Source organism: Electrophorus electricus, chromosome 4 (assembly GCF_013358815.1).
Source record: "Electrophorus electricus isolate fEleEle1 chromosome 4, fEleEle1.pri, whole genome shotgun sequence".
NCBI classification, from domain to species: Eukaryota; Metazoa; Chordata; class Actinopteri; order Gymnotiformes; family Gymnotidae; genus Electrophorus; species Electrophorus electricus.
In genome coordinates, this window is record NC_049538.1 from 15,351,736 (window position 1) to 15,374,779 (window position 23,044).

General features: G+C 40.7%; 3 protein-coding genes across 6 annotated transcripts in view; 1 reads left to right on the forward strand and 2 right to left on the reverse strand.

The window, feature by feature from the left end:
* Positions 1-10,830, reverse strand: part of homer2 (homer scaffold protein 2) — an 18,544-nt gene extending 7,714 nt beyond the window's left edge. Inside the window, exons 1-4 of the mRNA XM_027009885.2 lie at positions 10,420-10,830; positions 5,712-5,868; positions 2,709-2,840; positions 2,467-2,559 (exon numbers count right to left, since the gene is read on the reverse strand). Of these exons, the coding sequence (XP_026865686.2) occupies positions 2,467-2,559; positions 2,709-2,840; positions 5,712-5,868; positions 10,420-10,424 (387 nt within the window). The 5' untranslated portion in view covers positions 10,425-10,830. The remainder of the gene's footprint in view (positions 1-2,466; positions 2,560-2,708; positions 2,841-5,711; positions 5,869-10,419) is intronic.
* A 570-nt stretch (positions 10,831-11,400) lies between these two features.
* On the forward strand, positions 11,401-14,224 carry LOC113577300 (RNA guanine-N7 methyltransferase activating subunit). Of its 2 annotated transcripts, none has more exons than XM_027009876.2 (3): positions 11,401-11,536; positions 11,722-11,910; positions 13,702-14,224. In XM_027009876.2, the coding sequence occupies exons 2-3, from the start codon at positions 11,741-11,743 to the stop codon at positions 13,862-13,864; spliced, it is 333 nt and encodes a 110-aa protein (XP_026865677.1). In that variant the 5' UTR covers positions 11,401-11,536; positions 11,722-11,740; the 3' UTR covers positions 13,865-14,224. The 2 variants fall into 2 exon arrangements, with proteins under 2 accessions (XP_026865677.1, XP_026865676.1); XM_027009875.2 differs by having other exon boundaries at positions 11,401-11,530.
* Positions 14,225-17,226: 3,002 nt separating this feature from the next.
* Positions 17,227-22,250, reverse strand: LOC113577289 (BTB/POZ domain-containing protein 1). Of its 3 annotated transcripts, none has more exons than XM_027009841.2 (8): positions 21,737-22,250; positions 19,821-19,977; positions 19,326-19,431; positions 18,947-19,144; positions 18,509-18,701; positions 18,334-18,421; positions 18,123-18,239; positions 17,227-17,904 (listed from the first exon to the last, which is right to left on the reverse strand). In XM_027009841.2, exons 1-8 carry the CDS (start codon positions 22,108-22,110, stop codon positions 17,746-17,748), a joined length of 1,392 nt encoding a protein of 463 aa, XP_026865642.2. In that variant the 5' UTR covers positions 22,111-22,250; the 3' UTR covers positions 17,227-17,745. The 3 variants fall into 3 exon arrangements, with proteins under 3 accessions (XP_026865642.2, XP_026865641.2, XP_026865643.2); XM_027009840.2 differs by having other exon boundaries at positions 18,093-18,239; XM_027009842.2 differs by having other exon boundaries at positions 18,093-18,239; positions 18,509-18,638; positions 21,737-22,248.
* Positions 22,251-23,044: the final 794 nt, after the last annotated feature.

A 23,044-nucleotide genomic window follows, 5' to 3' on the forward strand; every position in this document is an offset into this window, starting at 1 on the left:
TAACTCTGTGAGAGAAAATTTCAGCTTCCACCTCCAACATGACTTCTACCAAGTGTTGAGTAAAGAAGCACATTAAATCTAAATGGACCACATTCAATTCCTCAATCTTAGAAGCAGTGGCATGAAACTGTGGCCAGATGATTGTTGGTGCCAGTAATGTTGGCAATCCTAGAATATGCTGGTAGACACCAGTGTTGAGGGAAGTGGTTGAAAAGAAGGCCTTTCGAGTAAAGGTCTTGGAGAGATTTCCAGATTCATCTGAGAGATATTGGAGGACCAGAAGAGCTACGGCTAAGGCAGTTGCTCAGGTGAAAGCTTGGTCCTTGGAGAAGCGTGGAGAGGCCATGGAGTTGGCTCCAAATATGTTCTGCCAAACTTTACTGGGAATATTGTTGCATAGTGGAAGGAACACTTTGAGGGACTCCTCAACCTGGTGGACATGTCCTTATATCAGGAGGCAGTGCATGAAACTGATGGTGATTCAAATTCCATTCTGTAGATGAAGTCATTATGGTAGTTAAATAGTTGTGAGTTGGCGGGGTAGCAGGAGTGGATGAGAATCGACTGGAGATGCTGATGACACTAGACAGGGTTGGGGTTGTGTGGTCAACACATCTCATCCAATCTCTGTATGAATGCATTAAAAACTGTTTGCATTTTCTTTCACCTGAAAGAAGCATTTCATTCTTTTCAGGGGAGAGGAGAAAACTTTTGTGGAGGAGTTTAAGTGCTTTGGGAATTTGTTCACAAGGGACTGAGATTGACAGACCGATCAGATCAGATGCAGTGTTACAGTCTCTGAATCAGTCTGTGGTGGTGAAGCAGGAGTTTAATCCCGAGACAAAGGGGTACTAGGCTATCTACGTCCCAATCCTCACCTTTGGTCACGAGATGGCTAAGATCAAATAGTAATACATGAATACAAGTTACAGAAATGCGGTTTCTGTGCAGGGTTGCACTCCGCTGTCCTGGGAGCAACTGGGTGTCCCACACAGGAAGCTGAATCTCTCACAGGGAATAGAAAAGTGTGCAATAAAGAAGATGAATGCTATGATGATGACGATGTCAAATTTATTGCATATGCCCCTTATTCCAATGTAAGATTTGGAGCTTCCCCAACTCCATTATCCGAGTTACAGTGACTGCCTTGTTGCATTAAAATACATCACAAATAAATGATCAGTACATTGTGTTTGGCATTGTAGCACCAAGTTGATAAAGCAGTTGCTGTAAGAACTCTATGATGCAAATGTGGTATTTTACCCACAACTATCACATACTATAGACACAGTTGGTGGAAACCAAGGACCATTTTAAACATTTTGATATAAATTGTTTTATCTTTCTACCAAATTATCTGTCTTATCTATCTTATCTTAGTATGTAACATGGAATTATAGACCTACATTCAAATTGCCAATTTAAGTAGCTCACCAATCTTAAAATTCCAATCTGCCTAAATTCCAAGCCGATAACTTTCAATCATGCATACAACATCTGCAAAAAATCTCACACAAAGTAGTGATTAATCTACTAAGACCTGACACGATATGATATTGGCACCTTGCTTAGCCTATTGATGCTACAGTGAACAAGTGGTTTTTTAGTTCAAATTCATTTACACAGTTTAACACTACATGATGTTTTCCTGGATAACAACTGTCAATATCCACATGTATGGACAGCGCTGTATAATTGTGACAACATAAGACGAAAATGTTCTTTGGAGGTGTCTACAGCAGTATTGCAATAATGCTATTGGTGTGGACGCAGCCTGAGAAACTGTTTTGAATCGACCTTCAATTAAATTTCACATTCAGAAAAATGGAGCCCAATTTTTTTTAGCTCTCTTTGCCTTTAAGCATTTTCCCTTCCCAACAAACATCTGAACTGACATACATATTTGCAACAGCTTTTAAAACATTTTTATTTAAACAGATATTGAGATTAACTTTATTCAAATGACTGACGGCACGCACACAGGTTCCGAATACATATTCATCATTACTGGTGTGCACACAAGTTTTCCAAGCAGACTTACTGAATCCCGATTTACTTTTGGACATGAACACACTAATTTAATTTGTCTCACGACATTTAAAATTTTTTTCTGTGCAGTGTTGATAACTGTGAGCTCTTGAATATGCAGAATTCCTCTCCTACTTAGCTAACCCAACCATAGCCCCAGGCCCTGACATCTACCTGCAGCCGCAAAAACTGAGAAACCAAGGAGTGCCAAAAACTCCCATCTTAGCCATGTTTACCAGAACTAATTTAAGTCCTGTTTCAGTGGGCTGTAGTTAGCTCTGCTAGATTTAAGACTAATAATCACAATCTAAGTGATCAGTAAATATTTGAGATGTTGACAGAAATTAGCATATGGAAACTATAGGGTGTTCAGTATGTTTCTGTTGAAAAACTAAACAAAATGAATGTTGATGATCTGAGGAGAATGACGAGGTCTACCTGTGAGTAGTTGCTGGAGGTCTCAGTCTTCTCCTGAGATTTGTCCCTGGCCAGCTTTGCTGCCTCCTTCACCTCCTGGAACTTTTCTGCAAACTGTTCCATCAGGGCAGAAACCACCAAATCAGATACTCATTTACTCAAGCTTCAGATCACAGTTAACTTAAGTGAGTCTGCCAGAGTACATGCATGTGTACGGGCATGAGTGTATGCGCGCGCACGCACGCACACGGGTGTGGTCAGACCTTTGCTAGCTGTTGCTCAGAAGCAAAGCCCAGTCCAAAGACAGTGTTGGCACGGCTGTCAGCCCACTGCCCGAATTTCTGTGAGGTCTTAGTGAAGGTCATGTTGGGAGTGATGGTGCTATTAATGATGACCTGGAATACACAAGCATCATTTAACAGAATTTTGTACATTTTGTACAAAAGTCACACACACACACACACACACAGACACACACACACCCACCCCTACCTCAAAATAGAAGACAACAGTTGGGTGATGAGATAAGATTAGGGTGCTTATCTCATTGTAACATTCAACAGGATGGAAAAGCACAAATTAGTGTGGAAACACCAAAACCAGCTCCACCCCCTTTTCTTTTCAAAACATAACCACTACACCCTGACCCCTGCTCAGGAACTACAAGCCCCACACCCCTGCCCTATCATTCTCAATTTCACTTTGTCCAGACATCCCTGTAGTGATCTGGGTGATCTGGGAATATGAGTAGCGCACACAGTGCTAATGGCATGTGAAAACTGAGCATACAACTCAATGATGTCTGAACAAGAACATTCAACAACTGCCAATTGTGGAACACAGAACAATTTGTTGATGCAGATGAAGATGGATATACAAACTAAAATCAATTTTACTTTTACAATTTTACCTGACAGTAACACAATGTCATTGACCCTAACCTCACCCTATTGAAGAACTAACCCAAACTGACTGTAAATTGACCCCAAACTAATTCTAACCAAGGACCCCAAGTCAAACCCAGTGACTAACTTGACACTAATCCAACCCAAGGTACTTCACCATATCCATGGCTGAGCGATCATATCTGTGGGCCGATGTGCATTTTGTTGAACCATTTCAATAATAACATTAATATTTTGTATTATTATGAGCTAATAGGTATTAGTAGTGAAGACTCTGGTTGCCTATTCTGTAAGCTGTCACTCTGTGGAAGAAATTGTAGGTTTCAGATGTGAAATCTTTACAGAAGTGGTCTGAGCAGGACTGTGCATGCGCATGTGTGCGCGCGCGTGCGTGTGCCCGCCTGTGCCCATCAGTCATGTGGCCAGAGAGAGAGAGTGAGAGCAGCAGGTGCAGTTAGGAGACAGGTGGAGTGTGTGTGTGTGTGGGTGTTGGGGGTTAGTAAAGAGGTCATAGTATGATGCGAGTGCAGAGTAGGGAAGGAGAAGAGAGAACAGATAGCACAGAAGAGAAAAGAAAAGGAGAGACTATGGCTGACAAACTGAGGACAGTATTCTCAGTGTACACTTAACGGCACTGCCGCTACATCCCTCCCTGCTCTAATGGCATAGCATTACACTGCCTAACTACAGAACACACAGGGAGAGTACTTCAATAAAGTGTGTGTGTGGTCCAAAACGGAACACAGATGTGACACTACTAGGCCTGTCCCCGTACTGAGGGACACATCTCTATGGCAACACAGAATATAAATGTACTGTAGAGAGAGGGCATATCTACTCTGTAATGACAGAGAACCAAAAATCCTCATGGAACCCTTCAGCATCATAACACACATGCACACTAGAGCATGACACCAATGTTCACATGCTCAAAACAATGCCCCCACATGCTCAACATAGACGTTCTTACTCGCTCAACACCGACGTCCACACACTCAACACAAACTCCCTATAGTCAGAATGCGGAATTATTTTCACACATCATATGAATTTTAAATACATCTAGGCAATTCATTTCAGAATGCTGCACCACATATATACATGTTCTCTGTGATTTCCTGGCATTTCAAAGTTGCTATAGAAACACCACCACGTTACAATGACAGTGTGTACAGTGTGCCAAACTATTTCTTGCAACCAAATTCCATTATTTGGTCTGGTTATGCCATTCATAGAAGACAGACATCATGGACATATACAGACCACTAAAGGACGCAACTCATACTACAGACACTACACTACACTACAGCAGGTGGAACAATGTGCTGGCAACACTATCATCATCTGCTTGATTCCCAGGCAGTACATGTACTGTCCTGTAATAAATATACAAGTTGCTCTGAATTAGAGTATCTGCCAAATGCTGTAAAGTGTAGCCTAAAACACTATTCATTACTAATGATTGTTGTACAATCTTATACAGAACTCATTTCTTCTGATTACTAATCACTCCCATAGAATACTCATTACTGCAGACCACCGTAAACCACTAAACAGCCTTAAGGATCAATAAATAATCCCATGATATCATAATAGTACACCGTTTCCCACTACAGAACTCTGTCTGGTACACAATTCCTCATGAGATTGCACATCTGTTATTACATGAGCACACATACAGCTGGGCATTTCTGAGTGGGCAGGTTGAGGAAGGTGTATTTAAGTAAGTAATATGGTGCTAATGAGTTAAATGTTCCTTGCTATGGTTTTAACAGAAGTGTTTTTTAATTAGCTAAGTTGTACAAGCATATATCTTAGCATGCTTGTGAATGTGTGTGAGGCAGACTGATTATGAATGTAAAAGCAGGTAGTCTCCTCTCTGTGAATGGAAGCTATGGCTGTATGGAACTTGACTTTAGGGTTAATGATAGGGTTAAAATAAAGGTTAGGGGTTGCATTAGGGTTAGGATTAGGACTACTGCTGAGATTACAGAATGGATTGCATTGCCTTAGAGTGTGTAAGCATGTGCATAAAAACCACATTATATGTTGTACTTCCCTATTTGTACCCATGAATACACCTGCTAGACCAAAAAACTAAACGATTTGTTTAAAAGCATGTAAAATGTTCAAGATTCAAACAGTATTCAATTAGCTGTAAACTGAGCATAGTCTGTCAATTATTGCTTAGCTGATATCAAAAAAGATACCACCGTGTATGAAAGTCTGCTCCTTTGTATGAAAGTGTATGCCCCACCACAAACTGCATATTAGTCTATATCTGTAACAGTCGCGGTGATTATTTACAAATAATGATTAAAAGACCATACAATTCTACTTTTCTCCATTCATCTCACTTGCCTTGGAGCCATCAACACTGATGATACGGTAGCTGTTGCGTGTGCTGTCATAAAAGTAGGAGACAGTGACTGCTTGCTTGCTGGCTGGAACCCAGTTTTTCTTTGTGGTAGGGTCGATCTGGAAGACATGGGCTCTGGTAGTGAAGATCGGCTGCTCCCTGAGAGATGGAGAGAGAGAGAGAGAGAGAGAGAGAGAGAGGGGCGAGTAAGGCGTAAGCATATGAAGTTAAACTAGAAGTCTGTCTTTTGAAGTCTTAGGTCTAGCACACTTTAGTATTCCTTGTTTGTTATCTTTGGTATCGAAATGTCTATTCTCTCTTTCAAAGAAGCAAAATTAATCAAAAGAGAGAGAAAATCCTTTATGATCTCCAAATTAAGGACCCAAAAGGATCATAACAAAAAGCGGTAGAGTGCGTATTACACCAAACACTCCCTGTCCCATTTAAGACAAATCGTAACACTATGACGCTTTTAGGAAACTGAGCCCCGATTTGTAAAGATTCTCCAAAGGCACTGTTAGCAAGCTATCTAACTGAAAAAGAGCACCTTTGGACTGCAGTAAACATAATTACACAAACTCTCCATCCCATGTTAAAAATCTCTCCTTTTTAAAAATCCATTCACATGACTTTCGGAAGACGTGTTTGATTTAGCTAGCTCAGTACTGATGGTCTTATCTGGCTGTGCAAACTAAAGATAGCTATCTTACATCTCTGAAACAGAATCCTGCGGATGTAATGTTACAGCAAGGGAAAAAAAAAAAAAAGACAAGTAAAATGCCATGATGTGGGTACCATGCACAGCTGTAATTGGGACCAATATGGTATTGAATGTGGGTGTCTTTTTTATCACGTGATATAAATTCTAGAGTCAGGACTTTTGCTTTATTAAACCTTTTCCAGACAGAATAAGAGTAATTCAGAACTAGCTGTGAAAACCAGAAAGTATTTTTGGAATACTTCGGCTCAAAAGATCTTGAAGTGGAAATGTACTAATATTCACTCACCCTTAGCAAAGGCTGGTGGTTGTGTTCAGACAAAGATAATCTTCTCACAGCATAAACCTCACTGAAATCAAACCCTTCTATTCCCTGTACCCATTAATCCTAATCTGAACCCTAACTGTAATCTAGTTTACCCACAATGCAGTTTGTGTATCCAGTGGTGTGTTGACCTTTTTCATTTGTGAGGGGTGTGTCATCTTTCTGAATCAGAATGGATCAGATGTGAGAAAAGCAAGGAAATTATTCACATAGCATTGGCCACCACACCTTTCATATAGTGAAAATGAGCTGCGAACTATGCACTGTGGAAGCTTGGTGTGGTTATTGTCCCCCATTACTTATATTCATCTTCTTTCAGCTCTCAGGTTCACTTTCCAGTGTGAATCCCTCTGTAGGATCCTTCCTGCTGCCATTTCAGTACACCCTCCCTCCACTTCCACCCACCAAGGCCACTCTGTCCTGCTCCCTCCCACTCTGTGATTATGCATATAATAAGTGCTATATACTATAAATAAACAAAAGAGGACACTAATGCATATTAAAAAGAGTGCATGCATCATCAAGTCATACCAAGTCATTTGAAACATTTCTGGAATTTGTTTGAATGCAGAATATAAACAATGTGATGTACCAGAGGAAACTAGTACAAGACAAAGGAAGACCAACACGCTGGACAGGAATCGCCCAACATGATTCTCCCGCATGTTCGGGCCCCTGAGAAGAAAGCAACACTGTTTTGTTCCAATCACAGCACTACTCCCCACTCAGGTGTGGTCCAGCATGAGGGCGGATTGTGCTGAGTGGCCGGAGCTTACCAGGTGAGAGCTTACCAATAGCTCCCAGCTAAGCTTGGATATCTGACAGTGTAAGATGCATTGACAATTGTTTGTTCAGTAATACTTGGCATGTATATGTATTAAAAGGTAGGGAGAGTCAACCATCCTATAATTTATTTTTCCAGCTTATATAATATGTTCCCCTTTGTAATGTAACATAAGGAACAGCTAGTTTTAATTTTAGTAGTGAAGTCAAAAACACAGTTATAAGAATCCAATGTGCAAGACAAAATATATTTACCATTCTTTATAAGATTATCACAGACATCCATGGTACTGTATGAGCAATTCTTGAAGGTGATTAAAGTACTTTCCAATGGAAATGTAATGTATTTATTCATTTATTTATATTCAGACCATCCAATCAGCAAATTGTTCACTTGACAAATATAATAACGTGTATTCAGGTTATGTGGATCTAAGGACTTCACTGTAATTCTAAAACAATCTTGGATGGCCCAGACAAGGTGAATTACACTATGATGATTAAAAGGCCTGAAAAAAAAGACAAACATGTATGCTTTGGATGCCCCAAACTGTGCAGGTCACAGACCACACAGCTCCCATTTTGAACCCAGCAGTGCAGATACGGTCTGTCATATTCAAACACATCAAAAACCTTTTTTCCAATCTTTTACTTTTTATGCCCAAATCAACTGATTCATATTTGTTCACTGCTCACTGATTTCATCGATCCCAACCCAAGGCCAATGATTAGGGTCAAGTAATAATACTATAAATGAATGGTAGTCCATAGGAGCACTGGGATGACCAGCTGGCAATCAGATGGCACCATCTGTAAGGCTTCAACTCCACAAGCGATGGCTCTTCCATTTACCATAATTAAACTACTTATGTCCACAAAACACCCAAACATTTCACTCACTTGAAATAGAGGATGAATTTCATATGCACAACCGTGCATGCATATATGCACACTCCTTGTACAAAGCTCTTTAAATAGACACGCCCCCTGTGCAAAGCTCTTCATGTAGACACACCCCCCCTGTGCAAAGCTCTTCATGTAGACACACCCCCCTGTGCAAAGTGCAATATGACTGTCACTGTCTCTGGTGGAGTGGTGCAGAAAGAGTGCAAGGACACAGAATAACAGACTGAAAGTGACTTAGTGAGTACAAAACACATTCAAACACACAGTGTCACTGTGCTCTCACAAAGTTAATCAAAATAGCTCTGAGTCAGTAAGACTGTGTTTGTGATTGAGCGAAGGAAAGAAGTGGAGAAGGAGAGATGGAGAAGGGGAGGTAGAGAATGAGACTGAAGGGAAGAGGCGTGAAGTTAATCTATAATCTTGTATCCTCAGGTCTGACAGACTACAAGAAAAATCACCAGTGAAAAGTCACTGAGCAACACCATATTTTGGCTCGAAGGAAGAAATGGTTGTGGTGCTTTAAAAAGGGAAGATTATGGAGAACAAATGAATGGCAAATCCAAACCATGCACCCATACAGCTACACTGAGGCAGGAATGGCCAAGACTGTGTGCCCAGATGTGCAGAGTGGAACAGGGCCCCTTTGTTGAAGGTGTGCCCTTTTAGACAATAAGAAAAATATCTCCTTATTTAATACCAGTACATTTTTTCCTGTCAGAGCTGTGCAGTTCCTACTGTCAGTTAACTGCCCTGCCCTGGAACACACTCCACTCCCAAGAACATGTGCATGTCACTGTACTGTGTCTCCTAACAGCAAGAAAGCCCACACAACTAAGCTGTATTGCCTTTCTGCAATGCACAAACATAGCAGAGATTGTAGTGGAAGAGTCAGTCAGGATGGTTTTTACTTGGTTGTGTTATTTTGCTGTATGGCTGTTGGTCTTCGGGGCCAGTTTCAGTGTTCTGTTGCGCAAGGTGAGACTTCTCTGACTGGTCTGGCAGGTTTGATTTCTTCACACACACACCAAGTGGCTTCCATACCAGCCTTGACATGGATGCTTCAGTGTTTGCAATACGACATTCCTGAGGCAGAGGCCTTGAGTATTGCATGTGCTAGATGGTCTAGATGACCAGAAACAACTGTCTAGTGACTTTGGCACTACTAAATTCATGAAAAGGAATAATAATGAAATACGATTTTTAAAACACACACATTCTACAAACGTTTCAACATCTAAGCAGTTTGTGCAATATAAATATATCACAGCTGTGATGCAGATACTTTTAAACACATCTGCAAGGGCCCAACTCGGGCCCCTTGTCCCCGTGTTCTCAGGGATTCTGCATGCTCGCGCGTGGGTTATGTTGGTTCTGTCCCCGATCCGCACAGCCCCTTCAAAAAACGAACCCTGTCCACCTTCCGTATCACAACGTTACAACACGCCCGAACTAAAAACATACCAATAAAGCCATTAAATGAAAAACAAGCAGTATTATTGGGTCGTCATTTGCCAGGCCATTTTTATTACTAGATAAACCCAGCAATAACGAGGGACCTGCTAAATTGCTAAACCGCTCCACTTTAAAACATAACGAAGTGACTGCAGTAATGGGATATACATTGACACTAAAGTAAAAAATGAAGCTTTCAAAGAGGTTTGGGAGAAATACCCGCAAAGATCAAAACTACCCCGTATTTCCTAAAAACTTTTCACCTGATTATTCCTTGAAGGTGACATGCACAATACCGACTACAACCTCCCTAGCCTGTGTAAGCTACGCTACTGCTCTTGTCTAATAAACCAAATAATCGTATTTGGTTATTAAATCGTCTCAGTAGTACGAGGGGATGAGGGAGTTAAGCGTAGTCATATGTATAATAAACGTAAACCACAAATTCCACACGACACAAGTACAAAAATAGAGATTTAGTAAATGCGTCTTAAGAGTTCAAAGCTGAAAAAGTCACCACACTCACCCCATCGCAGTGGACTTTGTGTCAGAACAGCAGTCAAAAACGATCTTATCAGAGGCAATTCTAAGTGAGACAGTAGAAGCGACTTGTACAGTGAATCCGCTTGTCGTTAGCTCCTCTTTGACTCCATATCAGGTCAAGCTTGACGAAAGAATTCGACAGAACTGAAATATGATAGTCAAGAACTAAAAGACTCCAGTTGCTCCAGGATAATGCCGTAGATCGTCAAAACGTGTTCGCGATCTAAAGATATTCCACACGTTTTCGGGTACAATTCGCAGCGGACAGTAAGTTTATCTTTAAAAACTATGAGCCTAAATTTTCAAACATTGAAAAATCCTCTTATGTAGTTGTAACCGGGAGAATTTGGTCCGCGCTGTCCGCTCCCTGTCGGATTTAAATTACACGAGAGCGACAGAGCAGCGGCAGCAGCGACACGGAGTGGATATTCCACCTGCTCGAGAACAACCTCCCACGTCCAGCTTCAGAATATTCACCAGCGAATCAACATCACCTAGGCTGACAAATGTCCAGTTTACGACTGCAGCATATTTCAGTGAGATTCAAATGGTCACAATTTAAAAGGAGACAGGCCTACTTAAAGTGTTTTAAATTTAAGTTAGCAGTTTACTTTATTCTACTTACATAGTTACGAATCCAAAGTCCGTTTGTTTAGGCAATTTGAAAAGTTAGAATGAAAACTGGTTTCTGGAATCTGAGGACTAGGGTGGCACAATCAAGTCGACCGCCTAATCCAAACGGCAAATTTAACAGGTTGATTATTTTAAGCACTACATTAATTACTCAGGGAGGATTTTCATACTATCGGACATTTTAAAACATTTCCAATAGCGATTTAAGAGGTAAGTGCTGCGAAAACGGTATCCAAACAATTAAAACCTGTAAATTAACCCAACTGGCTGTTTTTGAGAATAAATTTGCAGAGGGAACGGAACGGAACCTTTGTAGCAGCCAACCTGGGGAACTCGCGAAGGTTGCACATTATAAGTCATCCTCTCGGTTACCGTGGTGGAAAAGGAAAAAAAGAAGGCTATAATCGTGTTGTCTCAGTGAAAAAAGTGCCGCTTCTCCTGAGCATACTAACATAGGTTACGTAAGTGTACGTTTTGAACACCAAAAGGCACCACCAGAGGCTTACAAGCTGTGCTTTCTTTAAGCTTGCATGTAACATTTTTAAATGGCTAGGTCAACACACTAATTAGATAACGATGTCTTTAGCTAGTAGCTAGGGAGGTAGCTAACTAGTTATCTTATAGGGATTGTCTTTTTTTGCTCTTTGTTAAGATAATTGTCGTAGGGTAGGATGACTGAGTGCACTGAAACATCTCCAAACTACGAGTCCCAGTTCGCGCACCGGTTTACTGAGGAGGATGAAGCCTTTCAGCAGTATGTCCTGCGCCCTCAGAGCCAGCCGCCCGTAGTAGAAGCCTGGCGACCACGCGGAGGAGGATTTCAGCGAGGCAGAGACAACCGGTAAAGTTCCACAGCATTTCGCGTTTTTAAAAAAAACAATGTATGGTACGTCCTCAGCTTGTACATCTGGTCATTTACATTTCCATGTAACGTAGTTACAGCTTTTCCGTAAAAACAGAGCTGCGCAGCTGTATGTACCGCTCTGGTTATATTGTCTGCGGAAAAGATTTCCAGGATCCCACCCCAAGATTTAAGCCTCCACTTTAGGATATGTCCAACATAAACATAAAAACCGTCATCATGTTTATTTAAAGTTAGAATAAGTCCGTTGTAGCAGATAATACATAGTTTGCTGAGACAATGGAAACTTCATTGCAAACATGTTACTAAACGTAGCAACTGTTTTATGCCGACAGAAATAGTTACAAATTACAGTTAAGTATGGTGAGCATACCAAGTACAGTAAGTTGAGTGGGCCTCTAAATGTAATTATAATTAGTAGATTTATTTGTCAACAGCAGACGTCACCAAACCAACATGTTTAACATGCCATTTGTAGGGTGTGTTAAAGTACCCTGCTAAAGCAGTTTTAACTGATAATGTCATTTCCACGAAGAAGTCGAAGTAGGAATTGTCAATGGAGGGTAAGGTTAATTTAAGACTGATGATGACAGACATATGGTAACATATCTAATATTTCATCAGATATGGGGTAAGTTTAGTAACATTTAATGAGTATTTGTGTCTGTTTCTGAAACTACGTCTCTACAAGTTTGAGTATATATATTTGTGATTACTATGGTTTTGTCATTGGTATATGGTACAGAATGAACAATTGGCATATTCATGCTTTGCATTCTTGCATTTGTTGCTACTGATAGCTTGTACAGAACGTAGCCTTAAAGAATTTTGATAAAACCAAACCCCATTCAGCACAAATATAAACCTGACCTTTCTAGTAAATATCTAACGCTAGCTAGTGTTACTATTTTACAGTTTAGTTCAGACTAAAGAGATACTGTCTAAAACAACTGTTTCTGTCTATATACCCACCATTAATGTTATTGATTTCAAATCATATTTGGTATGCATGTAAAAAGAACGCTTAAGATAGTAAGAATTGAAAAGCTGGTAATTGTAGCAGACCAGATAAACTATGAAACTTGAATGAAAACGTAGCCTATACTGTAACTTGGCAACACACTCTGAATGTAGCTAGCTAACTAGGTACATTAAAACAGAAATGTCATGTTAAATTGGATTTTTTTTCAGAGTTCTTTAAGGCTGCGTTCAGTACAGCCTCGAAACAGTAAATATGCAAGAATGCAGAGCATTAATAGGTCAGTTGTTTGTTCTGCATCATCCTAACCAATAGAATCATATAACAGTGGTAATCATAAATATAATTATTTTTCATCAGCCACTGTTACCACTGGTGTCATAGGAGTCCATCTCATCTGCATGTCCTGCAGAAACACCTCTGTTGTTCTGTGGCTGGATTTACCAAATGTAGAAAATGTAGCGCACGTGTTTTCTTTTTTATGAATATGCATTGTGTAATTGCAGCGCGATGGGTTTTCACGGCCACTGTAATTTTGAGCTAGGGCTTTCGTACATTTTGTATAGGTGCTTTTAGCATTTTTATTTAAGTGTATATTGGCATTTTAGTGTCTGTTTAGGCCATAAGCAGGCTGCTTCTGTGGTAACAAGTCTTGGAAAATTTACACTAGCCTTGAGTTACACATGATGTTGCACTGATTTGTTAAAAAAAAAAAAAAAAAGTTTATGTACATTTAAATTCCGTTTGATCAATTCTTCTCAAAACTCAGATGACCTCTGTGTTCCCTTTAGCTTCCAGGGCAGCAGACAGCAAGGTGGTCCAGAGTGGGATGGAGGATGGGACAGAGGCCGGGGCAGGGGGCGTGGCCAAGAGGGGGGGGGTTCCCAGCGATGGACTCCACGTGGAGGGTATCATAACTCCTACAATCAGAGATCACACTATGGCCGCTACTGATCAGCTACTGGTTGTGGACATGCCAAGCTGCTTTTTCTTATTCTGTGAAAAGCTGTGCTCAGATGATCTGGCATGTATACAGCATGGTAGTTGAGGGCTTAATGACACTGGGACTGTGTTCATGTTCTGAACTCCTGTAGTTCTCTGTATTGATTTAGAGATGGAGCTATAATATAGAAATGCAGCACAGTGCATCATGTGGAAATGGACTTGACGTGTGTTTCAACAATGCAGCTAACTTTCAGTTGGGCCCTGTAAGATAAATCATGGCTTAATCTCTGAAGGGGTCAAGGAACAGATCTGCAGAGGAGCATCACCATAGTGTAAGATTTACAATGTAATTAAAATATTTTTGAATAATCTGTGTGAAACATTTCTTTTAATAAGGTAGACAGTCTAAATGTGTGGGTAATTGTGTGAGGGGTTTGGGGGAAACTGGTGGAACAAGCTGTTGTGTCTTCATTCACACATCAGTATGTTCTCAACCATTGCAAACATTTTTGTGAGTTGCTGGGCATAGCAAATACTGTGTCTGTATTTACTCATGTACTCTTACCTGCGTCTTGTTTGAGGTGATTTTGTACTGGTTTATTTTGTCAGTGACTGGTATTGCTACATCCTTTCAGTCCTGCATTCATTTTTGTTGACTACTACAAAATAGTTAAAAGGTCTTGAAGACCGATAGCAGAGCTCTCCGACTGTCTCATGATATCGTGGTACTTGCCAGTGAGTCGGGGCGTTGCTAGGGATTTTTTATTCGGAGCTCGAGTCCCAATGATTTCAGCCTCGCCACGAAATGTTTCCGTCTAAAACGGTTAGGGTTGAGCGGAACGTTAAATATTAAAAAAAGACTTTGATATATAACTTTATATATATATATATATATATATATATATATATATATATATATATATATATATATATATATATATATATATAACTTTATATATCTTTTTATTTTAAAAAATTGTAAAAAATCGGCGGTAAGCACCATTTAAAAATGGAGAACGAGTAGTCGCTGGCCCACAAACCATATAAAATTACGTAATTTTATATTATCAGAAGAGGTAGCTAACTAGCCAAGTTGGCCGTTTTATCAAGCTATAAAACTCGAATATACAGATGGGGTAGGGTGTTCAAAAAAACATGCCCTATCTCGAAAAATCTAGGGGAGGGTACCTTGAACCTTTATGCTAGGCCAGGTTGTTTTAGAGATCGAGAAACGCCCCCACCAGTCAAACATTTGTATTCCCAGGCTTAGTGATACCAGGTAAACTGCAGGAGCCCCTGCACAGAGGGAGGGAGGGCCCAGCCCTAGGCCTTGCTGTGCTAAATATGCTATTAAGTTTTAAAGCAATTACTTGCAGGGGAAACTTTTTTTTTTTTTTTTTTTTTTCTGTACATGAAAATGTGGAAAGAAGATCCATATATGAGTATGTGAGAGAACAAGGGTAGAGTCAGAACGGATGTATGTTAGCTCAAGTAATCTGTCATGGTGTTTGTGTGAGAGTGAGTTAGTGAGAGTGTGTAAATGTGATGTGACAGGACTACAGGGCAATTCTGGAAGACTGGTCTCTCCTACTCAGACCCAGCATCCCCACCTCCACATCTCTCTCCTCTTCTCCTCCCCTGTGGCATACTGCAACCTACATCTGGACTTTGTGTGTGGGAGGGTGGGATGTTGAGTCAGCACTAGGCTCCAGTTGACTGTGAACATTCAGATTTACAAATCGTGTGACAACGCAACCCATAATTGAACTTTAAAACTCAGCCCTAATGTAACCATACCCATGACCTAATATAATCCTAAAATCCAATCTAAAACTATCCCAGCCCAGACCTAATATTAAAAAAATATATCAAATTTTTATTTTTATCAAACCCTGCCACCCAAAGCTCTTATGGCTTCATACACAGGAGACTCATTTAAGAAGAGGCTGTGATGGTGACCAAAGCTGAGTGAGACCTTGGTTCTGTCAGTGCAATAGCTGAGTGTTCTGGGCTCTGAGGGGGAGGTGCAGTTTTGTTGTCTCCAGTTGAATCTATTTTTATTCTCACAGGCAGCATTTCTGCCGCAGGCAGGATGATAACAGTAGACAGCACAGAAGGGACTGAAGACAAAAAATGCTTCATCTGTAAGCCATTCTGTTAGTGGTTAAAAAGGAGACTGGTTCAGGTGGTCATGACCTGGGCCTCTTTCCAAAAGCTTTGCAGTGTTAAGATCATCTTAACTCAGTTTTCACTGTGATAGTTACTCTACCATTTAACAATGATCTTTGTGTTGCAATGCTTTTTGGAAACACGTTAAATAATGTCAGCTTTTATATTGCTGCACCAAACTGCTGTGAACAGTGGAACACCATCATCTCTCTGCAGTGGTTGCTCCCGGGAGGAGGGCATGGGCTATATGTTCCTAAAGGAGAGAGCACAAGCTATGTATTCTAAAAGTAAGGCTCAGGCTGTATGTACTTACAGAAAATGGGTGCACACGTTTAAAATGTTCTTAAAGTGGCTGTGATGGGGGTATTTACACAGGCTTTGTGTCTGTTAAAATGTGATCCATGAGTGTATAAGAACTGTAGGGAAAAATTATGAAGACAACTGCTGGACCTGATGTAAAGAAACTAAAGGCACATCTTACAGTAACAATAGAGCAGGAACTGCCATCATGTACCCATTCTGCTCTATCCCGCAGTGTCTGAAATCCACCCCTGCCAGGCCCCACTCACATATGGATTCCAAGTTTGTGTTAATGAGATGTGTGTGATTGATCTGAGGTTTCAGTCTCCTTTGTCTGAGGTTCTTGACCTCTTATTTCAGGTCCCGTTTGACAACTGATGGCAGTCTTATCCTGACCCAAATCATAGAAGCAGCATGAGAGATATAAACGTTTCTTTCTAGCTATGATAAGTAAGCCATTGGGTACCAACATTATTCTAATTAGATGAAGTCTGATCAAAACTGAGCAATATTTTGTATGGGAGTCATGATGTAATTTCTTACAGAACAGACCGGATGTGTATACCCTCCAGGCAACCCAATTCTTTTAGATTATGGTTGTATTCCATAAAACAGATCAAGCACCTAGCCCTCATTTAACTGAGTTTGTGGAAACCTGGGGAGCTCAGAGTGACAGTAGACAGCTAATGCTGTGAAGTTAACCCCTTTGTGGCAGGTTTATGTGAGGTAAACAAGAGCCAATACTGCAGCACTGAGGCTCTTGACTGTTGTGGAACATGACATTACCTTTCCTCAAGCAAAACCAATGCACAAATTATTCAGTTTTATCCCAGGAAAGAGTAATTAGTCCATGATTAGACATTTTGGTGTCTTTGTGAATGTTACAACTTCCAGCACTTTGAACTATTTGAACATTTTTCATTTTTATTTTTGTGTATATATCTTCCAGACCTCCTGTGTAAATAGAGTGGCAGTAAATACCAGAGATAAAATACTAGTAAATACCATCTTACTACTAAACTCATTCATGCTGTTTATGCAAGTGTCTGCCAAGACTGGTATGGTGCTGATATTGTACAACATCTTGAAAACAAAACATGGCTCCTTCCGTAAGACTACACAATTCACATTCATTCAGTTCTTTTTTAATCCCCAAATAAAAGCTAAAAATAAAATATTTTTATTAATGATGAGTCATTGTTCTGCACAAATTATGTAGCTACAAACACAATGATATACCTTATAAAAAAAAAAAATACCTTAATCGCAGTATAGGTCTAGTGTGACTCTTGCCCTAGCGACCCCACCGCCCAACACAGCTGACACCAGGTCAGCAGTAAATGGTGTCCATTTCCATTTGTGAGGCACCTTTTCTTTCTTTGTCCATTTTTATCCCTGAGCTTGTGAGTCTGAGTTCGGTCTCAAGTGTAGAATATGAGCTCTGGGATCTGTCCGTCCTCCACGGATGTGCCGTTATTGTTTCCAGGTGAGCTGCAGAACACAAATGTAGTTTTGGCTCCTGACACAGACTCATATGTGACCTTCTTCAGTCCCTTAGTGCCATAGTGGGAATCTGGACCCTGGAAACAGCAGGAACACCAAGTTACCTCACATATAAAAACTAACTCATTAACTAACACTCGCACACGCATGCAAAGTGTACTTTGACCATATATATATATATATATATATATATATATATATATATATACACATACACACACACATATACATACACATACACACGCAGGCCCCACAGGTCCCCCACCTTTAGAGTGGCACAGGCCATGTAGCTCACATTAGGTAGTAGCTCCACTGCCTCTTTGAACAGGACTCTGAAGGTATTCGCCGTTCCATCACAGCTAAAGCCGGTATCGTTCTGAGCAAGACTTTTGTTTTTGTCACTCTCAAAGATCTAGGGTTGATGTAAAGGTTAAAATTAGGAAAACTGATTCACATTGACCTCAGTTCCTCTGGATGTGCAATAAACATACATTAAATGCACATACCTGTATGCTGACGTGATAGTCTGCTGGTCCATGGATGGAACCATAGAGTCCAAAACCCAGTAGGGAGATCCTCCTGTTCACGTTAAACCTGAGTAAAACAGACTCAGTCAGCACACAGCATCACGGGAGCACACAATATCATGGGAGCTAGGGAGGAGTGCTGAGGCAGGTGTACCTGACACTGTCACTGGTGCCGCTGTAGCCCCAGCGAGACTCCACCTGCTGAAACCTGTTAATGCTGCCCTCTCTCCCCTGCAGGCAACAGCGTGGTCTGTCTGTAAAGTCTACCCGTGGTTTGGGGTTTACTGTAAAGTGTAAAAACAGATTTACCACCTCCCGATCGAACAACATCCCAGACTGCGCAGGGCCTGTGGCACAAAAGAGAATATCAAACTGGTTTCTATTGTTTATTTACACTCACTCCCACCCATGCACACAGGCGCAAGATATGCACACTCATACACAAACTATATGAAACATGCCAACGCACAATATGGCACACAGCAGTTAGAGGTTTAGCAGGTTTATTAACCTTAAATTAAACCTTACCATAAGATGACATTTGGTTGTTAGACAATAATTACACTCCACAACACCATGCAAATTTGTTTACCTGCGGCGAACTCCTCAAGGGACATGAGGGGGAAGCGGATGAGTGAGAGTGCTTTGCCCAGAACCCTCTGTTTGTTGTCAGATGTGGGTGGCAGCTGCTGTCTGTAGCACTCTGCATGTGCCCAGCGCACCACAGCACCGAACAGCCGGCTCTCCCGCATACCCAGGGTATCTCTCTCCAGCACAGCACATAGTGTGTCTGCCACACGCATCGCAAACATTAACACACAACAAAAACTCACACACCCCTTGTCTCCACTCATTAAAACTACAGTGATGGTTATAGAGTGAATGACAGCTGAGAACTGGACTTATCCTGACCTTAACTCTTGTATTTAAATCCTAAACCTAATCCCACACCACACACCCTAACCATATACCTAAATCGATGTCTGTGAAACCTTCTGCGTTAACAGCATCCGCAGTGCTTTTATCGATCGTCTCCAAGCACAGGTTTGCAAGCTGAGGCTCATCAAACAGTCTGGCCTATAAACACAAAAATCCGTCGAACAGCCTGGTCTATACATGCATCACAAAAATCAGTCTTGAACCAAGCCATGAATCTCAGAGTACTAACCTTTCTATTTGATTAACTGAGATTTAAAATAATATTTAGAAGAATATCATAACTCTCAGTCCTTCATAAGTGATGTTAAGCACAAGCATACATGATTGATTATGTACATTTTTATATACTATTTATTGTGTTATATGAACAGTGTGTCGCAAATCTTTTAAATGACAATAGGATTAGCTGCTCAGAGCTCTGGGTTACCTGAAACCTGTGTTAACTGGGCCATGTGTTACCTGAACCCTGTGCTACCTGGGCCACATGTTACCTGAACCCGGTGTTACCTGGGTTGCCTGTGCATTACCTGTGAGAGAAGCATAAAGGCATTGTCTGCTCGAAGATGCTCGGTCAGGAACTCCACACAGTGGGTCTCCAGCGCTGGAACTGCATATTTTTTCGCTGTATAGAGTGTTGTAATGACAGTTTCAGGACCAATGTGAACCTCATCTGAATAAAGAAACCTGAATACAAAATAAACAAAGCAGAGGCAGTTAAGACAGCAAGGAGGAGAAACTACAGGTGAACACTTAAACCATGCTACTTCCAATTTGACTGGATGTGATCTCATCTGACACACCGTAGTTAGAAAGACATTATACACAGCAGGGCATCAGGAATAACAAATAACATTCATCAACTCATTTCTTCACTCTCAAACAACTACATGTCCTCATCCTGCCAACGTCTTAATCTTTATTACGTTTCTCAATATGAATCAAACCAAGCACAACGACAAAGAGGTATGCACTTCTAAACAAATCTAATTCAGTGGTCTAACCATGCCTGTTTGTCTACATTAGTGCAATACTCCTAAAGGTCCAATAAGTGATGTTTGTGGAGAAAGACTAGCAAGAGGCTGAAGAGGCAGCTCTATATGCTCCCTTTACCTGTAGCATGTTCAGTATCAGTACAGAAGCTAGCCACTGAGTTCTATAGCACTGGAAGATGTATTAATGATCCTCCATAATTTATGTTACCAACAAAAGCTCAGAGACTAGTACTGGTAGAAAACTAGGTGAAATGTTTTCAAGAATGAAAGCCCTTGAAGCTACTTGTTTTATGCTGTACAGGTACCTCAATCCATCTTCTCTATATTTAAATTTTCTCTATATTTAAATTTAACATTCATGGATTGCTGTGGTGAAGGATGTTCAGATTATGAGCTAGGCAAACAGACTTAGCAATATTACACCATTTGCTGATGTACTTTATTTATTATAAATGGTACCATGACATTCTGTACAACCATGTCCAGTACCATAAAACTAGAGTAAGCTTTGGCCAGCAGGGATAAAGCCTGATACAGTAATGAATGGGTCTGAGATGGGAAGAATGGCATTCCAGTTTATGAATAAAATTCAGAGATATGACCTTATTTTCACCTCTATCTTGCTAGCCTGATAAAGCCTGATTGCAGAACAAGAAAAATAAAATCAGGGACTGACACTGTAATGTCAGTTTACTTTGATCAAGGTCTAGAGAGTATGCACAAGTGCTTCTGTTTAGTACCATCAGGGTTTAAGCCTCACCTTGTTAACTATATTTAGCCTAATTTGGCATTTAGCTGAGAGGAGGCTATTGTGGACCATAAAATACACTGTTTTAACTAAAGTGTGCCAAATTATAAAGACTAAACAGGCTTAGTAAATGATAGCAGTAGTCTCTCCATAATACCTATGAGCTGTATAGACAGACTCTGCTACACTAACACTGGTGAGCAGTGTAGTTGCTGTGCTGCATCTGCACTAATAGATGCAAGTACTAGGTTATTTAGGTGAAACTCACTTATTGGATCATTGACATTAAGGTATGGCATATGAATGGAGAATACACTCATAAAGCGCTTGATGCTTTGTGAACAGGCCTTTTCACTAAAAAGCTCCCTAATTGACTCCTAACTTCAGTTTTGTGGTTCTCACTGGGAGACTCAGCTCATCATGTCCTTATCAAGCCAAAATACCTTGACTTAACAAAAACAAAACAAAACAAATTGGCCAGTGACCCGGTACAATTTCATTTCTTAATAAACTCTAACCCACAAAGAACTGAGCATGTGTTTAGAAACGTAATACATAAGAGATCTAAATGGTCTAAATCAAGAAATATCATCTTAAGAATGAATGAATACCTATGAGAAAATGAATCGTGCTCATCTAAGACAAGTTTATGCGCACGTCAGTCTCTAAATCCACTCGCCCTGTTAACCTGGACAGACTCTACCTAAGCAACGCGAGGAATGCTGCCGGTTCGACATCAGGAAGCTCAATCTCGTTGGAGTTCGTGGCCATTCCTCCGTTGAACATGGCATCAAAAACAGCACTTCCAGCGGCCAGTACAAATTTATGTGCTGGAATTCTTTGGGCCTGTCTGCCTTTACCGACGACAAACTTCACATCGCTAAGCAGCTCATTGTTAAAAAGAAACGCGAAACGCTCTTTGACGGAGCTTTTCGTAGCCTGCCAGTTGTATTCCCGATGCAGGCCTGGTGAAGGGAACATCGGTTCAGCGGCCGCAACATTAGGATTTAAAGCTCTGTTCCGTCCAGCTCCGGAGTCAGCAAAATTGGATGCCATTCCTTTGCCGCTTGTTGACATGTCCAAGTATCCGGGCTGACCGTGGATATAAAAAGAAATGAACGTCAGTAAAGCATCTTGGGAGTTGTTTCCAGGCGTATGTTTACCTCACTGACGGTACGTGATGTCCAACGTCGCACTTAGCTGTATTTACACTTCCGTTGGTGATTGCGCTTCTTTGTGTATTACTTAATGATAACGATGCAGTTTTACCGCCACCTCGCGGAAAGAGTGTGAATAACTCTAGTAATTGCTATAGTACAAGCTTTGACGGTTGGTAAGAAGACGTTGGACAAACACTACTCGGCCTGATTTAGCGTTAATGTGTACAATATCCACAAGGTGGCAGTAAGCCAAAACAAGACGATGACAGCACACACACACACACACACACACACACACACACACACACACACACACACACACACACACACAGTTTGGATTATCTAATGGATTATTTACATTTTTAGTTTTGAATCCTCAGCAAAAAGTGAATGACAAATGCAGTATACCGCCCCCCCCCCCATTCTATGAATATAGTCGAATACTTTTTAAAAGTATCGATGTCTGAATGCCATCATAAATGTACTGAGTAACATCATTTAGATACATAAATGTATTTCTTATTAAGAAAACAATTAGAATATTGCAAGCAAAAATATTTGTCCTGTATTATTTACCACACATGGTATATATTTAATATTTTAATATGCACAAGACAGGTTTGTCTGTAGGGCCTGTGCAGATCAGCTAGCAGAATATAATGCAGACATTTGTATCTCTCTCTCTCTCTCTCTCTCTCTCTCTCTCTCTCTCTCTCTCTCTCTCTCTCTCTCTCTCTCTCTTTCTCTCTCTCTTTCAATCGTGCCAGCATGTTTCAAACTAGCCATTGTTGTCCCTGTTGGAAAGAGAGGCTGATTATGGACTTCAGCTGCTCTTCACTACCTAACCATCC